Here is a 23,702-nt window from a genome sequence, read left to right on the forward strand (position 1 = left end):
TCTAATATATAAAGCTATCTTCTTTCATAAATAAATAAACTTTGGAAATTGAAGATCCAAAACCAAACTCCTATCCTTACATCATCAACGCTCTGATCCCCAGCTGGCATCAATTGTGATGGATGGCTCTCGTCTGGGTGAGGCCCCGTGTTTTGACAAGCTTCTGGGTTTGACCTTTACTCCTGATCTGAAATGGAACACGTACATCAAGTCTGTGGCCAAGGTCGCAGGAAAGATGGTGGGATCCTTCTACCGCTCCAGAAGATATCTCACTACTGATGCAATTCTCTATCTATATAAAAGCCAAGTACGGCCAAGGATGGAATACTGTTGCCATATCTGGGCAGGAGCTGCCAAAAACAGCCTATCATGCCTTGACAGAGTACAAAATAGACTTCGTGGTTTAGTGGGGGATGCCCTTTTCTCTACCCTGCAACCCCTCTCCCACAGAAGAGACGTTGCGAGCCTATCCTTGTTTTATCGTTATTTCCATGGCAGGTGCTCGTCTGAACTCCAATCCCTGGTCCCCCCTCGCCAATCTTTCACGAAAAACACCCGTCTAGCTGAATCCACTGTGAAAAATTTCCCCCACTCTATATCTGTGCCTAAATCAAAACGCGGATTTCATGAGCAAAGCTTCTTTCTTAGAACTGCACGCCTATGGAACTCTGTTCCGTCTGCCTGCTTCCCTCCGGACTACAACTTGGATGTCTTCAAGTCTAATGTTAACAAATTCCTAATGAACCGCCCCCCCTAATTAAACACTTCATAAAATCTCCTCACTAACGTGATGTACTTACAATAACCCTTATCCCTGAGTGGCTTCCGGGCCTTGATAAGTGGTGATCACTGTGTTAAAAAAAAAAAAAAAAAAAAAAAAAAAAAAGATCATCGGACGTTATATTACAGAATCTGACCAAATTTTACCACACTTACACAACGATTTCTACCACCCTACATTCACTAACACTTATTCTTGATGACTCCACTGTAAGAAAGATCACCACCGTTTGCTGCTAACTTTAATTGGGTTCGTTGTTCTGGGTTGGTAATGTTTATGAAATTATCGTTGCTTTAGTTTTGTTTGGTTCGTCTATGTTTTCCCACGCGCTCATATGCGCTTTATTACACTATTATATAATAAATTCCACAGCCAAACAACGTTGCAGCCTACAAGAGCCATGACACAAGAGCATATATATATATATATATATATATATATATATATATATATATATATATCGGCTTATACCAGTGCTAAGTGCTATTTCTATTTAACAATTTTAGTTAAGGCTTTTTTTTTTTCATATATAAATGAATTCTCTTTGGCAATTATAAACTTTTTAGAAATCGGATTATGTAGGTGTTTAGTCTGCGATAGGTTAAAGTTAATTTTTTTTTTTCGGGAATCTAAACTGCATTCTTTATTTTTGCATTTTTTTTATTCAACGCTTCTTTAGACTAATATATATATATATAGCTTCTTTAGGATCTTTGGCCTTTTTTTTTCCCGTTCTACAGCATATGCTCTAGATGGCCTCCATTTAGCTTTTGCTTTTTTTGGGTCACCGTGTGTATATATATATATATATATATTGTTTTTTTTATCTATTTTTTCTAGTTCCTTATATTTGACTATTTCCTTCCCCCATTTTTCTATTTTTTTTAATTCTCTTTTCATGTCTTTCTTCTTTATATATTATCACAAACAGCCACCTCGACATCAAGTTCTGTTTTATTGTTCTGTTTGTAGTATAGAGTAGGTATTTGGTTGGCATGTTCTGACTGAACGAGAATCCACCCAAAACCTAATAATAAAATCAGTTTTTTTTTTTTTTTTTTTTTTTTTTTTTTTTACACAGCTATAACCACTTATCAAGGCAAGGCCAGGACGCCACTCAGGGATAAGAGGTTATTGCAACTACATTACGTTAGTGTGGAGATTTGACGAAGTGTTTACTTAAGGGGGTGGTTCATTAGCAATTTGTTAACGTTGGACTTGAAGACATCCAAGTTGTAGTCCGGTGGGAAGCAGGCAGACGGAACAGAGTTCCACAGGCGTGCAGTTCTAAGAAAGAAGCTTTGTTCATGGAATCCGCGTTTTGATTTAGGCACAGATAAAGAGTGGGGGAAATTTTTCATAGTGGATTCAGCTAGACGGGTGTTTTTCGTGAAAGATTGGCGAGGAGGGGGGACCAGAGATTGGAGTTCAGACGAGCACCTGCCATGATTCTCTTTCCTTGGCCGAGGACAGAGGGAGTGACATGTGACAGCGGAACAGTTACTACACCACGATTGGTTCTCGGAAGCAGAGAAAAAAATAACACTACTGATTTCATCACCCACGGGGAGAGAGAAAGGAGAAACAGAGAACGAGGGAGTTGAAAAACGTTCGATCGACGTCAGCACAAAACACCTCCCACCTCCTCTAATATGAAGGCAAGCGACAGGTCGTCTTTTGGTCAATGCACGTGCTGTGCCAAGAAGCAGAATAAGGAAAGAACAGGATTTCGTCAATTCTATTTTTAGAATCGAGGGGGAGAAAAAAAAAAAAAAAAGAAAGGAAATTCCCTCATGCGAAGAGTTGTGAAAAAAAGTTTGACCGCGTAAAACGTGTTCTGGACAACCAAAGCAATGTCACATTTCCGAAGTTGGCAAAGACGGAGAAAAAAAAAAGATATCTAAATTAATCCCTCGAGAAAGCTATTTTGGATAACCCAAAACGGATGCAGACAGGCATGTTTAAAAAAAAGGAAAAAAAAAACAAATCAAAAATATCTGCAAAGTCATGTTGGAACTTATGTCTCCCACGCGGAACTGAAATGTGTCGCACGGCGTCGAGAGACTGGATTTGGTGTTTGAAACTTTCTTCCCTCACAAGAGATTTTATTTGGACTGACTGTAGCAATTGCAAATTCTTAAAAGAAAAGAATTAAACTGTAAGTTCAAAAAACAAACTTTACTTTCTTTCCCTGTCGAGCTGGAGATCGGACTTTTCCTTGTGTGGACTGGTTGCTGCCATATACCTTTTGTCTTTCAGTTATAGGATTCTCTTTCAGTTAGTATGTTAAAATATTCCCCAATCCCATTAGCTTTGAATATATTTGTTTTAGTTAAATCTTTCTTTCCCCTTATCATTAATAAATTTAGTTTTATATGATTTGAAAGTGTTTGTTTCGTTATCTCTTGCAAATTTTATTGTGTTCGATTTTTGTGTTTATTTTGTATCCGCCTGTCTCACAGAAAATAATTGTTTTATTTGTTTCAAACCTTTTTTGCATAAAAAAAAAGGAAACTTGAACCCAATCTGGGACCTATGAACATACCCCTAATGCAGAAGATTTGTCTGCCTATGATAAGCGTTTGCTATCCATAAATGCCCATCCATACCCCTGTATTTGCATTTTATTGCATTTTATTGTTATATTTAAATATTGCCTCGGCCCGTATGTAATAATATTCATACCTTCTAATTTTTTCATTTATAATGTTTTTAAAGTCGGTGTTGTCTTTTTACCTTCACTTTTGGATAATGCCACTTATTCTTGTCTTCTGATGAGAAGCATTTAACTTTGAAACGCCATAGTCTAAAGAGGTTTCTTCTCTATTTTCTTTTTCTTTAATCCTTATTGACTTGATAATGTAATAAAGTTTCTATGTAACTTTACTGGTTTTCTTTTTTTATTTCATCTATATGTCTGTTTAAATGCATGTATGTATGTATGTATGGTTGTATGTCTACCCAAAACTTTCAAGAGAGGCGACGGATTTTCATGAGATCGGTATCATTTTGAAGCTCGACCCTTTCGGACGACAAATATCGAAAAATTGGCCCAAAAACATTAATTCCTTCACCCTCAACTGGGCACTTTTCTACAGGGAGGGTCGGTTTTTTCGCTGACATTTTTTGCGAGTCATTTAACCCTCGACGTTGCATAAAAGGCATTATTTTGACTGCCCGTGACGTCACAACCACAGTAGGCACATCGGTAAGACAGTTTTTTTTCTTCTTTATTTCAACTCTTTTTCCTCTGGTGTGTTACGGATTTGAGCTTGCTTACTACTCCTATTTTTTTTTTTGTGCGCGCTCGCAATTTTCTTTTGTTTTTTTGCTCAACACACACCTCCAAACACCCGGGCAACGCCGGCCACCCAGGCTAGTTATATATATATATATATATATATATATAGTAAATAAATTTGTCATATTCCAAAATTCATGATGTTGACCATTTTATAATTTATTCTTTTAATTCAGTTGACATTTACAATTATTGACAGTATCTGTTTCCTAGCGCAAAATCAATCACTTAATTATTATATCAATCAGTGAATCTATTTTGTCCTTAACTCATCAGAAGAAATAGCAACAATCAATCTATCAAAGGGAAATAAAGTGTGATTTGACATGATTTAAATCCGAAAATTTCAAGAGAAACTGTGAATACCTTTAATATGTTTCCATTACACCATTTTGAATTTATGTTTATGGGAAAAATATGATTATTCAATATTTCTTTCAGCATGCTAAAATATTCAATTCTTGACAGCACCTGTTTTGTAGCGCAGAAACATTCATATGATTATTATGTCAATTTTGTTACATTATATATATATATATATATTCTAGTTTCTTATGTTTTTTCTTCCTGATTATTTCCTTCCCATTCTTCTAGGTTTTTTTTACTCTCTTTTCATGATTTTTTTCTTCCTTTATATGAACCTACCCCACTCCCAATGATATTTTCCATTTCTAATCTGAATATTTTCAACTCAACGTCAGTGTAGTCTTTTTACTTTTATATAATGTCAGCTTTTTCTCCTCTTCCGATGAGAAGCATTTAGCTTCGAAATGCTATGGTCTAAAGAGGTTTCTTCCTTTTTTTCTTTAATCCTTATTACAGTGTCCAATGCATGCGAGCATGTAAAACGGATGTTAAACGGAAGCTGACAGTGATGATAATCAAAATGGATAGACTCGTGGTATAAAATTCAACCTACCTTTTTTTCATATGCGTCATTGACCGGGGAAATAATTCCAGCAATTACTTTAAAATTTCCTGTTTTTTGCAAAGCATCTCGTGCCAATTCTGAAATTTAAAAAAAAAAAAAAAAAAAAAAAAAAAAAAAAAAAAAAAAAAAAAAAAATGGAGATAATGCTTGGGAAGATAGTCTCATAGCAGAACAATACTAAACTCCCATCATGAAGGAGGTAATAATGCCTGGGAGGATAATTTTATCACAATAAACGTTTCTATATGAACTCTCATCCTTGACGTTATTCTCGCGTTGCCTACGCACAGTTCAAACATTCAAAATACAACCGCTAGATACAACACGCGGCTCTTTACAAACAGACTTCTTTCTCAAAATTTACAACATGGCAAGGAAGAAGAAAAGGAAGAAAAAAGAAAAAAAAAACAACACACTGAAGATGGAGTATACCTCTGAAATATATTTGTGATAAATTTCAAACAAGTAAAATATTTATTTTCCTAATATTACGTTGTGATTTGGCTTTCAAGCGCACTTGATGCGTATTTTTATTTTATATACTATGCTATTTGTTCCCCACACATGGAGCAGAATGGTCTTGTGATAACAAAATTACCTAAGTCCGGTTGACAACAGACCCCTCCCCCCTAAAAATACTCCTGTCCATTTTCTTTGCCGTGCACTTTTCTTCTAACGACTATGTGGTGCATTTTTTCCTTTTTTTTTTCCTTTTCTTCTCGTGCACACTTCCTAATTTGCATATGCACCTTTTTCAGCTACTGCTGTTGCTAATCTCTTCACAAGCCAGCCATCCTTTGCTGCTGCTGATACTTCCCCACACGCTCATATGGACTATATCACTTTATTAGCATTTTATACCAATCTTGAATTATAATCTAATATATAAAACTCACTATGTCTGTCTGTCTCCATATTTTCAAACTCTATCTCCTCCGAAACTAAAAGTTGGAGAGCGGCGCTAGGGGCCTCAAATGATTGGATTTTTTATGGACCATTCTTTTATGGGTCTTTAGCTGGTTAAAATAGCTTTTCAAGAGGTCAAAAAGGGGTCAAAATTGAAAAAAATCGTTATAAATTTTGTACATTCATCTTAGTTTATTTTTAATCAATTCATATGTGTGTAGGGTTATTAGAGTGGTAACATCACCAGCTTTTAATGCTGCAGTTTTGGTTTCGATTCTAGCTGATGATACCCAAATACTTTTTTTTTTTTCTTTACTTTTGAAATCACGACTTAATAATAATTAGGGCTGTGACAACAGCATATTCTTTTCACTGTTTTGACTCTCGAGTGTGTATCCGTTAATATTTTATATGTTTTAATGTAGACTGATGTGGTTCTCGGTTGTCTGTGTTAGATATATACTAGAGAGTCAAAAGAATGACAAGAATATTCTGTTGTCATGGCCCTATCAATAATATATACGAAATCTGGACAAATTACAATATCATATTTAAGCAGATTTTATGAATGAGCAAAGACGCCCCCTCCCCTCAGCTAGTATTAGGATTTTATGAATGAGCAAATACTCAGCTAGTATTATCACAGATTATGGCTCCTTTAAAAAAAAAAATGCTCCGACATATTTGTTGGGAACACGCGACTTAAAAACCAAGGAGAGTAACTCATAGTTTCGAATTGAGTTCTACTAAATTGACCTAAGATTTTCAAAGTTTTCAGAAAATAATTATGTCCCTTGTTACGATACAACCTCTTCCTCGCACCCAGATATGGCAACAGGTACTTCATTTTTAGGAACATCCGGCTCTTATACAGGTAGAGGATTGCGTCGGGAGTTAGATGTCTTCTGGAGACGTAAAATGGCACAATCATTTTTCCAGCAACATTGGCAACAGATTTGATGTAATTCTTCCAGTTTCGGTCGGGAGTAAAGGTCAGGCCCAGAAGTTTGTTAAAACAGGGAGCCTCTTTTAGACGAGAGCCATTCATATCAATTGGTGCCAAGTGGGATCAGAATGTTTATCTTTCAAATCCATTTTTATCATTTTCTCTCCCCCATTTGTTTAATGTCACTTGAAGTCTACTCTTCAGCAAGCATCTCCCTGTAAGTGTTCAGATTTAATTTTCCTTCGACGTCATCATCAGAAGATAGTTTTTAAAGTTCACATCCATCATATTATTCTCGTGTCATTTCTTTCTGGTGGGGGGATAAAAATTGAGTTTTGAGAAATTAACCTAAGATTTTCAAAGTTTTCAGAAAATAATTAACTTCCTTGTTACGACACAACCTCTTCTATTTATTTATTTTTGCAACGCTAGAAAACTATTTTCATTGATAATCAATCTTCTACCTTATCGGTTTTTCATCATTTTGGGACCAACCTGATAGGTCTTGAACTGTCATCTAGGCTTCAACCTCTGTCCCATCGACGAAATATTGCATCCCTCTGCCTGTTCTACAAGTATTTTAATGCTGAATGCTCTGATGAACCACAAGCACTTGTACCCCCTCGACGTGAATACAAGCAGCTAAATCCCACCCCTTCCCAGTAGAGATCCCTAAGTGTAAGAAAGTCTTCTACTATTCAGAACTGCTAGACTTTGGAACTCGCTTCCAGGATTCTACTTTCCCAACTGTACTGACATGCAGAAGTTCAAGTATTAATGTGACCAGACATCTTGCTACTCATCTACCTTCATAATACCCCTACAACGTATGTTTCCGATAGTAGCCTCCTATTTAAAAGTGGCAACGTGCCTTGTTCGGGGTGAAAATTGAATTAAAAAAAAAAAAAAAAAAAAAAAAAAAAAAGGAAGATAGTTACTGATGCTTGAAGTACAAAAACAATATTTCTTTGACATGAAAAAATATTCAATATTTCGAACCTGAAAAAAATTATTTTAACATTGAATAAAAAAAATTAAAATAAAACAAAAATTAAAATAAAAAAAATTAAATAAAAAAATTAAATAAAAAAAATTAAATAAAAAAATTAAATTAAAATAAAAAAATAAAATAAAAATATTAAAATAAAAATTAAAATAAAAAAAATTAAAATAAAAAAAATTGAAATAAAAAAAATTAAAATAAAAAAAATTAAAATAAAAAAAATTACTGCGAAATAACAATTAAGTAGTTACAATTGGCTTTACTTGAAATTCGATATTTTGATTTTCACTCTAATTATAAAGCACCGAAAAATTTTAAGAACTCGTTTCGAGTGGAGGTTATCAAAAATTACCCCCGCCCCCCCCCTCACACACACACAGACATACGAAAAACAACCAAAAACCAAAATGTCAAAATCATAAGATAAAAAAAAAAAAAATCCTATCACTAACCCTAAAGAATATCCCATATTATCAACCCACCCGGACTTAGGGTTAGTGATATGGTAAGTATTTTTCTCTTTTTTTTTTGTCCCCCCTCAGAAATAAATCCCTACCCCACCCCCATCAACAATTAAGCTGTAAGACACCATTTTTTTTTTCATCTGATTCGTAAAGACAGCTTTAAAAAATATTAAATTTTGAAAAATAAAGAAATAATAAAAATGGTGTTAACACATATTAAAAAGTATACAAGTCGGTAGATAATTTGAATTCTACTGCGTTTGGTATAAATTATTTGCTTTTGTATTTTTTAAGGGCTTCTACACTATATCAGAACAAAATTTCGAAAATCGTAATACTGAATTTCATATGAACACAATGGTATCTTTGTGTTCCTCATATTTTTAAGATGATTATATCCAAAAATTACGAAAATCGATAAGGTAGAAAATTATTTATTAAAGAAAGTAGAAAAATTTTTAAGAAAACGATCGTATGCGTTTATGTAGAGTTCAAACGGGAGGTAATTTTCCGTTTCGATTTATTTTATGAAAACAAGATGGCCACAATTTTTCACCTGTTAATACGATTAAAGTTGTTTTTTCTTTAATAATTTAGTAATATTCAAGTAATTTCGACTGCATAATTTTGAAGCTAACATTGTAATTTATTAGAATTGACAAAAAAAAAAAACACTCAGTACAAACATTTTTTTTTTTTTTTAATCTGAAAACTCCATTTATCGACTACAAAATTTCGTCATCTCCTCAGAGAAAGTCATTAGCAAAATATTTGTTCTGGATGGATATAATTTTGCTATTCAGCACGTACATAGAAAATCTATTAAAGATTAAAATCTTTCAAAGGAAAATAGAAAAGAGAAAAAGGATTGAAACAGAAAAGGGATATGCGGTTCAAGGTGTCCGATCAGAGTGGTAGTTAAGAATGTTTTTAGGTTCCAAACACGTTGAAGGTAAAATCCAATTATAACAAGTGAAGCATGCATGGTCCCCCATGAGTGCACAGTGAACGAGTCATAAAAAATGACTAAGTTCAGCATTTGACCCCCCCCTTTAGTCCCAAAAGTCCCCAGGGGACGTCAAATCCTGGTGAAAATGAACAAACGGTGCAGTTTTAGGCCTTTTTTATTTACGATTTCCAGATCGTTTATTATTCTGCACTTTCATCACAATATTACTGAAGTTGAACTTCATATATATATTTTTTTTTTAGGGGAGTGGGGGTGCAATTACATGTGAACATCCTGAAAAACTTGTATGTAAAAAAAAATAAATAAAATGTAGGGTTGTGAATTAATTTCGGATATAAATTTGACATAAAATGAAAACCGATTTAAAAGCCAACAGTTTCTAAGCAGACAGAGAAAGATAAACTTGAGAAATACCAAGGAGAGGCATTTCCAAGAAGTATAGCAATTTCTAAGAAATTATGAATTCGAGAAATTGCTAACTTTGTAAATAACATTCTGAGATTAGCCCTACCCCTCCCTCGCTACATGCCCCATACAAAGAAAAATTCTACATTTTTAGGCGTTCACATTTTTTTTTTTTTTTTTTTTTTTTTTACATAGGCATCACCACTTATCAAGGCCCAGGGGCCACTCGAGGATAAGGATTAAAGAGTGTACAGTAGTCAATTGGGCAATATAGTAATCGTCAGTAATGGAAATTCAGTAAATTTGTTAACTTAAGAGGAACGGCTCATCAAGAACTTGTTTACATTGGACTTGAAGACAACCATAGTTTACATGTGAATAATCACAAAAAAAAAAAAAAAAAAAAAAAAACTTTCAAGAAATAAGAAAAAAAAACAATTATCTCGGAATGGGGGAAAGTCAGTTTCATATGTAATTTTAACATAAAAATGATCACCTTCGTTTTTGCGTTTTAGGGCGGTTAGTCAATTTTTTTTTTTTTTTTTGAAACTATGAGTCCGACTGGCAAGGTCGTAAAATCACACATAACTGCCTTAAAAACAAAACAGAATTATCTCTCGATGAAAATTATGATAAATATGAAAAAGGTTTATAACGCTAGATCAGGTGATAGAGGATCATTTGACAAAAATTAAAACAATGCGATAAAACATTATGTGTGTGCGTGTGTGTGCGTGTGTATATGGGTGTGTGTTTGTGTGTGATTGTATGTTTGTGTGTGGTTGTATGTGTGTTTGTGTGTGGTTGTGTGTGTGTGCGTGTGTATATGGGTGTGTGTGCATGTGTATATGGGTGTGTGTGCATGTGTATATGGGCGTGTGTGCATGTGTATATGGGTGTGTGTGCATGTGTATATGGGTGTGTGTTTGTGCGTGTGTGTATGTGTGTGCGTGCGTGTGTGTGTGCGTGCGTGCGTGTGTGTATGTGTGTGCGTGTGTGTGTGCGTGCGTGCGTGTGTGTATATATATATATATCAACAGTGATATATATGAACAATGTCACCAATGTTCAGGTCATCGAGCGGGCGGAAATCACGAGCATCGAGACCATGCTGCTAAAGTTAAAGCTATGCTGGTTCAGGCACGTCTCCAGAATGGAAGATCATCGCCTGCCCAAAGTAGTCCTATATAGCGAACTCTCTACTGGCCGTCGTGACAGAGGGGCACCGAAGAAAAGATATAAAGACTCTCTGAAGAAGTCCCTCGGTGACTGCCACATTGACCACCTCCAGTGGTCTGCTCTTCACTGATGACCGTAATACCTGGTGGCGTACTGCCCACCAGGCTGTCGCCTCCTTTGAGATCTCCCGCACAGAGAATCTGTGGGAGAACTGCTGCAGGAGAAAGATTCGGGAAGCCTCAGCAGCCACACCTGACGTGATTTTTGACTGCAGCTGCTGCGGCCAAACCTGCTTGTTCCGCATCAGGTTTATCAGCCACAAGCATGCCTGCAGTCGACGTGGAAAACCCCCTTCATAGAATCTTCGTTTGCGAAGTACTGCCAAGAATTTATATATATATATATATATATATATATATATATATATACATATTATATTAATTTGCGTTTTTTTTATATTTAAATTTCTTTCAGAAAATATAATTTTCAAAACAAAAAAATGTATTGTTTGAACAAGGAATACAACATTTAAAGTAATTTCCTTGATCCATGGATTTTCGATGCAGGCTCATCTCCTCAGAGAAAGTCATTAGCAAAATATTTGTTCTGGATGGACATAATTTTGCTATTCAGCACGTACATAGAAAATCTATTAAAGATTAAAATCTTTCAAAGGAACATAGGAAAGAGAAAAAGGATTGAAACAGAAAAGGGATATGCGGTTCAGGTGTCCGATCAGAGTGGTAGTTAAGAATGTTTTTAGGTTCCAAACACGTTGAAGGTAAAATCCATGCATGGTCCCCCGTGAGTGCACAGTGAACGAGTCATAAAAAATGACTAAGTTCAGCATTTGAACCCCCCCCTCTTTAGTCCCAAAAGTCCCCAGGGGACGTCAAATCCTGGTGAAAATGAACAAACGGTGCAGTTTTAGGCCTTAACATATGTAAATTTGAGTTCTGCACTATGCAAGATGAAAAAGAAATGACTAAGTCCATCATTTACCCCCCCCCCCAGATTTAGCCCCAAAAGTCCCTAGCGCCTTAACATATTTAAATTTGAGTGCAAAACTGCTAAATAAACATACACAGAAAATTTTGAACCAATATGGTAAAATAGTCCCAAAAAAGGAGTGTTTTTATTAGCCCTAAAAGAGCCCCTGGGGCACACCCAAGAGTTATCGTGAAGTACAGACAAACAAAATTATATTGAAATCAGTTAGTTACAACTTTTTAGAAAGTTTTATAAAAATCCAAGGCAATTCTTTTTAATAAGCACAAAAGTGTCAATTTTAGCCATTTTAACCCGAAAGGACCCCAAGTGGGGCAACCGGAGTTTCCCCGGAAAATCCATTGTTACTTTTTTACTCATATCATGTTTAATGTTTGTGCAAAATTTCAAAAATTCCAAGGCGTAGTTATTGAGAAAAGTGCAGACAGACAAACGGACAAGGGTGAATTTACAGGTCCACCCTCCTTTTTTTTAGGGGACCAATAATAAATTTTTTATTTTGAAAATTATATTTTCTAAAAGAAATTTAAATATAAAACCTGCAATTTTTAATTTGCTCTATCTAATATACTGAGCAATTTTATTTGGCTGGGATTGTCTTATAATAAATATTATCTCCCAAAAATATTTTGTAAAACTTGAAACCACAAGATTGATTAATCTGTGATCTAATTCATCTCATTATTTGGATATATGGTACTTGTACAGTTTAATCGAGAAATTAAAAAATGAAAATATTGAAAAAGGTTTATATTGTACGTATCCGTTATGGAATGAAGTCCCCCGAAAAAAAAAAAAAAAAAAAAGAAAATTTCACTTAATTTCATCAAGTAGTTTCTTTTTTACAGCGAAAAAACAATTTGTTATGATACTGAGCAAAAGGTTCGATTTTTAGGAAGAAAAGCTAGAATTAAAGATGGGGAGGGAGTGTGGGCACTTTAAACTGAGTTATCTCCCCATGGCGTGTTAAAAAGATTCCAAGATGGCTGACTTCAATGTGCTCTCATAAAAACGTGTTTTTCCGCTGTAAAAAAAAAAAAAAAAAAACTTGATCAAATTAAATAAAAAATTTTTTTCCAGAGATCTTCATTCCAAAACGGATACGTACAATATAACCTTTTTTCGATATTTTCATTTTTTAATGTCTTGATTAAACTGTACAAGTACCAGATATATATATATATATATATATATATATATATAGTAGCAGGCTGCCCGGTATTGCCCGGTCATAAAATACACTTAAATAAACATAACATAACATGCGACCGCAGCCGAGATTGAACTCACTACACGAGTTTGTAGTGTAATTCAAATCTTGTCGGTAGCTGAATACTTGATGCTTCGCCAGGGCTATCAAGGGTATTTTTTATTGTGACACGATCACTAGATGGGTTGCCTACCATGGCTTAAGAGAGACCCACCTACCCTCGAGAGAAGGATAGACCGTGCCAGTTTCTCAACCTGCTATTTTACCTTGTGATACATCCGGCGCCTCGCCTTCCTAAATGGTCACCCATCTGATATTGGTCAGGCTCGACGTTGCTTAACTTCGGTGATCTGGCAAGAACCGGCATGTCAACGTGATTGTGCCGTATGCTTAAATATGATATTTTCATTAATGCAGATTTCGTACATTATAGTGGACTCAATATATTACAACGATTTAAAAAAAAATTTTTTAATTATTGGTGCATCACCACTGAGAATCTAAACTAAAAGGTTGTGCTTACGATTTATTTTTTCCTCCTTAATGACTGAACTATGAAGACATGTTTGCTGCAAAGCTAAAAATTAAAAACATGAACCAATAGCTATTACGTTACGCATGCATATTCATAGTGCCGTTGTTCAAATTTCTCCTGGCATATTCGATTTTTTGAATTTTTACACATTTGCACCGATTTTTCATGACTAAAACCCAATTATAAAGTTTTGCATGGGTTTAAATACCCTATATATTAAGCTTCCTGTTTGTAGACCAAAAACTGATAGAGGAGTTTGGTAGGCAATTTTTTTTAAACAAATATATATATACGCATACATAAATATATATAGAAAAAGGTGTGTGTTTACTATAAGCTTTTTACGCAAATATTACGCAAGTATAAATCGTAGAATATCTGCATGAATATAATTACACATAATAGTTAACTAAAGGTGGTCATCCCGTAAAACCGAAAAAACTAATAGGAGATTAATTAAAATGAATGTTTAAAAGAATATGCAAATTAGCTAGATCTTTTGTAGATGAATGCAATTCCATGACCCATATATATAACAAAGTTGTATTATTTTTTTTTTTAAGTAAATAGAAAAAAAAGGTTTTTAATATGAATATCAATACGCAAAAAGAACCCAAATTTAAAGGAGTATAAATATATACAAGATGCAAATATACTGATAATAGAAAAGTATATACTGGTGTTTATAGATTTATTGATTAAATGCAATAGCGTGTAGGGAGTCACACAATGTTTTGTATTCTCTTGTTTCAAATTGGATCAATAAATCTATATATTTTTCTATTATCAAATTGTATCTAAGCTCCACTTACATGTCAAGCTTTTTATTTTTTTTTATTTTATTTTTTTTTACATAGGGATCACCACTTATCAAGGCCCGGAGGCCACTCGAGGATAAGGGTTATTGAGTATACAGTAGTCAATGGGATAATTTCGTAGTAATCGTTAGTAGTGGAAATTTGGTAAATTGGATTATTTAAGAGAACGGTTCATCAAGAATTTGTTTACGTTGGACTTGAAGACAAGCAAATTGTATATATTATTTTAATTGGAATTCATTATTGAGATGAGTATTATTTATATTTATTTATTTATTGCGGACTAGTATCCTCATCTTTTCTTAGTTGTTTTCATGACGTTTTGGCCAACTATTCCTCTGGCCTTCGTTGGAAGGCAGTAATTGCAGTGAATGCAGTCAGGAGATTCAGAGTTCCTATCCATCGCGGTTACCACCTGATGAAGGCCAGAGGAATAGTTGGCCGAAACGTTGTGAAAATAACAACCAAGAAAAGATGAGGATAATAGTCCGTAATAAATAAAATTAACCAAACAGACAAACGGAGGAGAGTTCCACAGGCGTGCACTTCTAAAAAAGAAGCTTTGTTCATGGAACCTACGTTTTAGGTTTAGGCACAGCTAAAGAGTGGAGAAACTTATTGACAGTGGTTTCAGCTAGATGAGTGTTTTTCATGAAAGTTTGGCGAGGGGGGGGGACTATAGATTGAAGCTCAGATGAGCACTTGCCATGGAAATAACGATGAAGCAGAGACAGGCTCGCAATGTCTCTTCTGTGGGAAAGAGGTTGCAGGGAAGAGAAAAGGGCGTCCCCCACTAAGCTATGAAGTCTATATCGAAAAGTCTCCACTTCGTCCAAACTGTCTGCATCAAAATTAACGATGAGACGATTTCAATATTTTTTCCCAATTCTGCACTAAATTCTCGATTCTGATTCTTTAGAAATCTCTGAATATATTGCAATATTTTTGCGTTATAATGGGGTATGGTCCCTCACAGTTGGATTGGTTGATTGGTTGTTTTTGTTTTACGGTATATCAACCCTTTTCGGGTTATTTAATGCCGAATCTAAAGATTTTGAAGAAAAATTTTTTTTAATAGAATATATTTGTTGTTTCTATTTAACCCATAGTTGGGACCCTAACAGGTACTACTACTCCGGGTCAGAGTGGACCTGGGAGCAATGGTAATTAAAGGGTGGCTCCACACTCCCCAAAAGCCCACAAGCTGGGGCCTCACCACTGGATATAGTTTAAGGTCATATCCAAGACCCCCATTGAGGGACTTTTACCCTCTGCAGGGGGGGCAGTCGGCGTATTCTAATGCCCCACCAATAGGGCCCTCACAGTTGGAAGATTATATTTATAAACGATGCTCCTAAGTTGGTTGGTTGATTTTTTTGTTTTACGGCATATCAACCCTTTTCAGGTTATTTAATGCCGAATCCAAAGATTTTGAAGAAAAATTTAATAGAATATATTTGTGTGCTTTTCAAGTCGGTTTCTATTTAACCCACAGTTGGAACCCTAACAGGTACTACCACTCCAGGTCAGAGTGGACCTGGGAGCAATGGTAATTAAAGGGTGGCTCCACACTCCACAAAGCCCGCAAGCTGGGACCTCACCACTGGATATAGTTTAAGGTCATATCCAGGACCGATGCTGCTAGGAACTGATGAATCAAATTAATTCACGTTCTGCTACCAACCAATCAGAAACCAGAATTGCTCCATAAAAATTAAACCTTTTTTCTTGAGCAATCTTGCATATGTTTTCTTCGTGTCAACACGGGAAGAATCTTTTGTTCTGTGGCTACAAAAATTATGAAGTCAGGAACCTGAACAAAACAACTGTCTATTGAGAACCAGTCACCTCCAGGTATAGTACTACTAACCATCGGAAACTGTTCTGAAACTAAACATGGCTTCCAACTCAAGAAAATATTTAACTAGAAAAATTTTTTTTTTAATTTTTTTAATTTATTTTTTATAAATTTAAATTGATTACTGTAAAAACACATGTTCAATGCGCATATTTTCTCCAATGTAAAAACAGATTTGTATATACATTTTAGTTTTACTGGAAGTTTTAAATAAATATTCATTATTTTATTATTAGCAAGACCATACGATTTTTTTCTTTACATCAAATAAACTCGAAGTATTATTGAAAAGAGCATAAAAAACAAAGGAATAATATATCTAGTTTTTTAAAATTGGTCCATTATAATTGGAGTTATGACCATTCAAAGTATCAAAAAATGCGTGTTCACGGGACATTTTGTCTTAAGTCAGTCCTATTCAAATGCATATAAGCTTGTGACTGAAAATGGATTACAATATAGTGTGTAAGGAGCCACACAATGTTTTGTATATTCTAGTTTAAAATTTGATCACTAAATCTATAAACACCACTTTTTTTTTTTTTCCAGAGTAAAAAATTATTGGGAATTAACTATAAATCACCCCTATAAAAAGTAATTATTTCAAAGAAATTATTTCTTAATTGAATATTTGTCCCTAACTTTTCCAAAGACATTGTCTCATTTTGATTTCAATTTCCGTATATCTTAAATGTTCTCATAAAATTTGATTCAAGTGGGGTGTACACAAAATGTCGGTTTATTTGATTTGCGACAAAAAAATTGAAAATAATAACGAGGCCAAAGTTGTTTGGCAGATTGAGAGACGGGGGGGTCAATAATCACATTTTTCCTTACAATTTTTTAAAGCTTACTCTACATTAATTTATCACCGGAATACCGCATTCACTTTATTTATGGGCCTAATCCGATGTCAAATATGTTGTTTTAACATTAATTTTATATAAAACAAGCAGCGCATGTGTGGTTCCCCTCTGGTGCTGCATGTGAGATGACGCCACAAAAAATAGTGAAGAAATGATGAATGTGAGAAGTGTGAAGGGCCAACGTTGCCTTCACATTTTCGCCAAGTTTCAGAAAAATCTAATGGATGGGGCAAAAGTTATGGGGTAAAAAGTGTCATTTTCTTGCAATTTTGGGACATTTGTGACCCCTTTTTAGCTCCTGGGAATACCGAATCCCAGTGAAAAATGGACAAACGGTGCAGTTTCATGCCTTAAGACATGTATATTTAAATTCAGCACCATGGAAAACTACTATATAAACATAAATATCAAGTTTTTGAGTAATATGAAAAAAAGAGTCCCAAAAAGGGTTTTTTTTTTTGCCCTAAAAGTCCCAAAATTTTGTCAGGGTCACCATAACTGAATTTATATTAAGAACAATGGCCTCCACATTTTGGCCAAGTTTCAGGAAAATCTAATGGATGGATCAAATGCTATGAGACAAAAAGTGTCATTTTTGCCCTCTTTTGAACCCCTGGGGATGCCGAATCCCAGTGTAAATGGATAACGATGTAGTTTCAGGCCTTAACACATGTATATTTGAGTTGACCACCGTGAAAAACCACTATATAATAAGACATATCAAGTTTTTGTTGAGAAATATGAAAAAAGAGCCACAAAAAGAAGCGTTCTTAGCACTAAAAGTTCCTGGAGACGCAAACCAGAATTTTGCCAGGGTCACCCATACTAAATTTATATTAAAAACAATAGGCTCCACATTTTGGCCAAGTTTCAAAAAAATCTAATGGATGGAGCAAAAGTTATGGGGCAAAACGTGTCATTTTTGGTTATTTTGGGGGCATTTTTGACCTCTTTTGAGTCCCTGCAGACGCAATGGGAATTTTTGCAAAAAAAATTTTTTTACTGTGCAATGAAATACAATTTGTGACAAAATTTCAGGAAAAACTAGTGGACAGTTATCTATCTGGCAATCATCCGGAATAACGGATGCACTGACGCACAAATGGACGCAAGGACGCCACTGAAAACATAGGTTGCTCTCCGATAAATCGGGAGACCAAAAAATGACATAAGCTGAATTAATAACCTGAATGTCTCATTTACTTTATGGGTCTAATCTTACTTCAATGATGTTGTTTCAACAATTTTATATATAAAAAAAAAAAAAAAGAATTGACGTATAAGCTTGAGTAAGACAAATCACAAACAACCAAAAAAAAGAAACAAATAAAATGAGATAAAACGGCAGGTTAGTAAAGCCTTCTAAACCCATTCTAAGTATATTCTGCTCACTATTTTCAGGATTGTAAAACCTGAAAACAAGCAAATCAATCTCAAAGTGGGAGTGGGAACTAGTGGGTGATATAAGAAAAACAGGGATAGAGAATGAGCAACGATTGTGATCTCCAAAATAAAGTTGTTTTGTTTTAATAAAATACTTTATATATTATATATATAATACATACACACACATATATATATAGTCATCTACATACAGTACTGTTTCGCTGTTTCACAGCTCATCAGTGCGGCTAGACAGGCAACTACCTCAAGCCAGGATTGAAACCCCGACAGTCATTATATAATATATATTATCCAGTTTGGATATTTAAGTGCTGTGGATGTTCTGTACACATTATTCAACTTTTTTTATTATTATTTTTTTTAATTTTCTTCCTTTGAAGATTGTAACGCTGGGTATGGGGCAACCAAACCAGCTGCCAACTTTACCCTGCTTTTTATTGAGACCAGCCGAGAGCTCTTTTTAGTATCCTCATTGTTCCCTTAAGTGCAATTGTCTGGATCTCTTTTGTACTTGGTCCACCGGGAATATTAGTTAGGTAGGACTTCAGGTTCTTCTTCAAAAGCCCACTAATAATAACTGGTATGATTGATATCTCTCTAAGATTCCAGTTTCTTTTCATATAATACATGGGACCTTTTAGACTTGTGTGTAGTCGTGTAAGGCAAAACCTAAAATAAAAATACCAAGTTTTTTCATGTCATTGAAGGGGGGAAAAATTGGTTAAGACAGTTTGGGAGATAAACAAGTTCTTTATATCAGACTTTAACCATAACGCATCCAGTAGTTCCTACATTACGATTTAATCTGTAAGTTTTTTTATTTATTTTGGACTATCATCATCCTCATCTTTTTATTTATTTTGGACTATCATCCTCATCTTTTTATTTATTTTGGACTATCATCCTCATCTTTTTATTTATTTTGGACTATCATCCTCATCTTTTTATTTATTTTGGACTATCATCCTCATCTTTTTATTTATTTTGGACTATCATCCTCATCTTTTTATTTATTTTGGACTATCATCCTCATCTTCTAGTTGTTTTTTACACAACGTTTTGGCGAATTATTCCTCTGGCCTTCGTCAGGTTAACCGCGACGGGATAGGAATGTCGAATCCTCCAACCACATCCACAGCAGTTGCTGCCTTCAATAGACGTTATCTCACCACGGTTTTGGCCAACTAATCCTCTGACCAGCTTTGGGTGGGATCAAAACCGCTACCTCTAGCTTCACGCTCACCTGGAATTGTAGATATATCCGCATCTCTATCACATGTACCACGGACTCCAAATGGCAATCGAGGTTGGATTTTTTGGTCTTATAAATCCAATTGTTCTTCTAATTGTTGGGTCCGTACCGATTTTTTTTTTTTTTTTTTACACAGTGATCACCACTTATCAAGGCCCGGAAGCCACTCAGGGATAAGGGTTATTGCAACTACATTACGTTAGTGTGGAGATTTGATGAAGTGTTTAATTAGGGGAGCGGTTCATTAGGAATTTGTTAACATTGGACTTGAAGACATCCAAGTTGTAATCCGGAGGGAAGCAGGCAGACGGAGCAGAGTTCCACAGGCGTGCAGTTCTAAGAAAGAAGCTTTGTTCATGGAATCCGTGTTTTGATTTAGGCACAGATATAGAGTGGGGGAAATTTTTCACAGTGGATTCAGCTAGACGGGTGCTTTTCATGACAGATTGGCGAGGGGGGACCAGAGATTGGAGTTTATTGAAATAGTTGTGAGGTGACAATGTCTATTGAAGGCAGCAATTGCTATGGATGTAGTTGGAGGATTCGACATTCCTATCCCGTCGCGGTTTACCTGACGAAGGCCAGAGGAATAATTGTCCGAAACGTCGTAGAAAACAACAACTAAAAGAAGAGGATAAATAGTCAAAAAATAATTAAATAAAAAAATTATACAATTTACTCATCTCTAAAATAATTCCGTTGCGAGTTTGTCTCTGCTTTATCGTTATCTTCATGGAAAGTGTTCGACTGAGCTTCAATCTGTGGTCCCCTCTTGCCAAACACTCCTCTAGCTGAAAACACTATCAATAATTTCCCCCACTCTTTATCTGTGCCTAAACCTAAACATAGAAGTGTCCGCCTGTAGAACTATTCTGCTGGCCTGCTTTCCAGCTGACTACAATATGGTTGTCTTCATGTCCAATGTAAACAAGTTCTTGATGAGCCGTTCCGCTTGTTAACAAATTTACCGAATTTCCATTACTAACGATTACTTTATTGTTCAACTGACTACTGTACATGTTTAACCCTTATCCTCGAATGGTCTCTAGGCTTTGATAAGTAGTTATGCCTATGTAAAAAACAAAAAAATTCAAAAATCTGTAAGTTATTTAATAAATCGTAAGCTAAACGTTTTTGTTTCAATTCTGGGTGGTGGCGCAGAGTCATTTTTTTTTTAATTTTTTTTTTTTTTTTTTACTTTTTAAATCAGTGCTATATATTGGGTCCAATATAATGATATAATAATAAATACGAAACCTGCATTAATCAACATATCATATTTAAGCGTATTTTACAACCGGGCAATGCCGGGTGGCTTGCTAGTATATATACATAAATATTACCAAATGTAAGTAAAGTTAATCGACCTATCTGGATAAGTTTCAGTTTCGGTACTTGTGCATCTGTTACCGCGCTAAAATAATAACCTTATTTAGAAACTCATTCTTAACATAAGGAGGGGAGAGTGTTTTGTAACTTGTCTCACACAACAATTTAATCAACAGATATATTGTAAAACTCGAATTTATCTTAAGGTACTAGTGCACTTATTGATCCGCGCTATTTTTTAAATAGTATTTTCAAGTTTAATTAAGTTTTATGATGTCTGTTTTTATTAAATTGTGAAGTTAAAGTACAGAATAGCTACAAAACACCCTCCCCATGTTAAGAATGGCTTTCTAAATAATAACGTTATTATTTCAGCACGGATCAATAAGTGCATAGTACCCTTAAGAATGCTATAAAAAAATATATATATATAAATACATACGTGCCTAAGTGTTTCTTTTATATATATATATATATATATATATATATATATATATATATATATATTGCGTTTTAAATTATTTTAAAGCATTCATGTTTTTCTACAAGCAAAGTCTCCCAATTACGAATCCGTGTTCTAAGGACGCCATCGAGGGACTTCTTTTTTTTTTGGGGGGGGGGGGGGGTAAATTTTTACCTGCTTTCCACCTTAACAGTTTCCTTTAAAAAGACGACTTCTGTGGGTTTTCGAGTATGCTGAAAACAAATATCGCATTTAAATTTTCCGCAAATAAGTATTTTCCCGGATATTAAGCAATGTCATTTCTCATGTTGTTACTGGTGGCCATCTTGGTACGCGCGAGCGCGCTCTTGCGTATAAACGCAACTCCGAGAAATTACACGTATGCTCGCAAGTACCAAGATGGTCACCAGCAATAATACAATAAATGTCATTGCTAAATATTCGGAAAACTACTTATTTGTGGAAAATTTAAATGCGATATTCGTTTTCAGCATACCCGAAAACTTGAAAAAGTCGTCATTTTAAAGGAAAATGTTAAAGCGGAAAACAGGTAAAAAAATTTTTTTTTCTTTTTTACTTTAGTCACCACTTATCAAGGCCCGGAAAGCCATTCGAGGATAAGAGTTAATGAATGTAAGATGGTAGTGTAGTAATCGTTGTGTAAATTGGGTAAAATTCGATGATTTATGTGGACAGCTCAATAAGAACTTGTTTCCATTGGATTTGAAGGGTATTTTGTTGTATTTAACTGAGAAGCAGACCAGCAGAACAGTGTTTTCACAGGCGGGCAGTTCTGGGGAAAAAAGCTTTATTCATGGAATCTGCGTTTAGACTGAGGCACCGATAGAGAGTGGGGGTGGGGGAAATCATATACAGTGGTTGTAGTTAGTCGGTGTATATTTTGTGAAAGTTTGGTAAGGGGGGGGCATACATTGGAGTTCAGTCGAGCACTTGCCATGAACTGGCCGATAGAAATTATTGTACACTAAAAATAAATCTTGGTAAAACTTGCGGAGAACACTCTGTTTTACGGTTGTTTTAAAAATGGAACAGAAATTTAAATTTCGTTCCGTTTTACGTCCACCTCACCGTTCACATTAGACATGTCAATTTTTCTAGGTTTTCGGGTATGCTGACAAGTTGGGGGTGTTTATTCCGAAAGCCGTTCTTAACATGAGGTGGTTTGCGGGTGTTTATACTACGCTGGGGCAAGTCGTAGAAAAATATTTGTTTTTATTAAATTGTAAGGTTAAAGTACAGAATAGGTACAAAACACCCTCCCCTCCCCCATGTTAAGAATGGCTTTCTAAATAATAACGCTAGTATTTCAGCACACAAGTGTACTACTAGTACCAAAATTTTACCAAATTGACTTTTTTTTTCGTTTAAAAATTAAATTATTTCGTTTTTGTTAATCAAATTTTATAAAAAAAAAAAAAAAAAAAAAAAAAAAAACTATAAAAAAATCTTTCCTTTTGAAAGTACGATTGTTGAATGTTCTTTCGATTTTTGGAGGAGTATGTGAAAAAAAAAAAAAAGATTAACGGAACGAAATTTAAATTTCCGTTCCATTTTTATAACAACCGTAAAACAGATCGTTCTCTACAAGTTTTACATATTAAATTTTTGGTTAATTTTTACGACTTGCCCCAGCGTATTATAAACACCCCAACTTCCCCATGTTAAAAACGGCTTTCGGAATAACCCTCCCTACACACACACACCACCCTATGTTAAGAACGGCTTTCGAGGTTTGGGGGGGGGAGTTCATTCCGCAAACCGTTTTTAACATGGGGAAGTTAGGGTGTTTATACTACGCTGGGGCAAGTCGTATAAATTAACCAATTTTTTTTATTTTTCTAATTTTTTTCTGTTATTATATTAGTCTGTAATCTATGATAATTATTAGAAAAAGTTTTTTTTTTTTCTTTTTTTTTTTTTAAGTATAAAACATATTTTTAGGGGTTGGGCAGTTGGGCATGGGCACTCCCGTAAAGGTCCGCTAAATTTAATACTAAAAAAAAAATAAAATAAAAATATAAAATCTCACCTGTTTCACGATTCATCTCCCTT

At 34.8% G+C, this 23,702-nt stretch overlaps 1 protein-coding gene across 2 annotated transcripts in view; it reads right to left on the reverse strand.

Moving 5' to 3' along the window:
- The window catches only part of LOC145267020 (nicotinamide/nicotinic acid mononucleotide adenylyltransferase 1-like), a 74,301-nt gene that overhangs the window by 49,981 nt on the left and 618 nt on the right, over positions 1 to 23,702 (reverse strand). For both annotated transcript variants that reach the window (XM_080122938.1, XM_080122937.1), the window contains exon 2: positions 5,002 to 5,090. In XM_080122938.1, coding sequence (XP_079979064.1) covers positions 5,002 to 5,090 — 89 coding nt within the window. The remainder of the gene's footprint in view (positions 1 to 5,001; positions 5,091 to 23,702) is intronic.

Source organism: Euprymna scolopes, chromosome 42 (assembly GCF_053919585.1).
Source record: "Euprymna scolopes isolate OS-2025 chromosome 42, ASM5391958v1, whole genome shotgun sequence".
In the NCBI taxonomy this organism is placed as follows: domain Eukaryota; kingdom Metazoa; phylum Mollusca; class Cephalopoda; order Sepiida; family Sepiolidae; genus Euprymna; species Euprymna scolopes.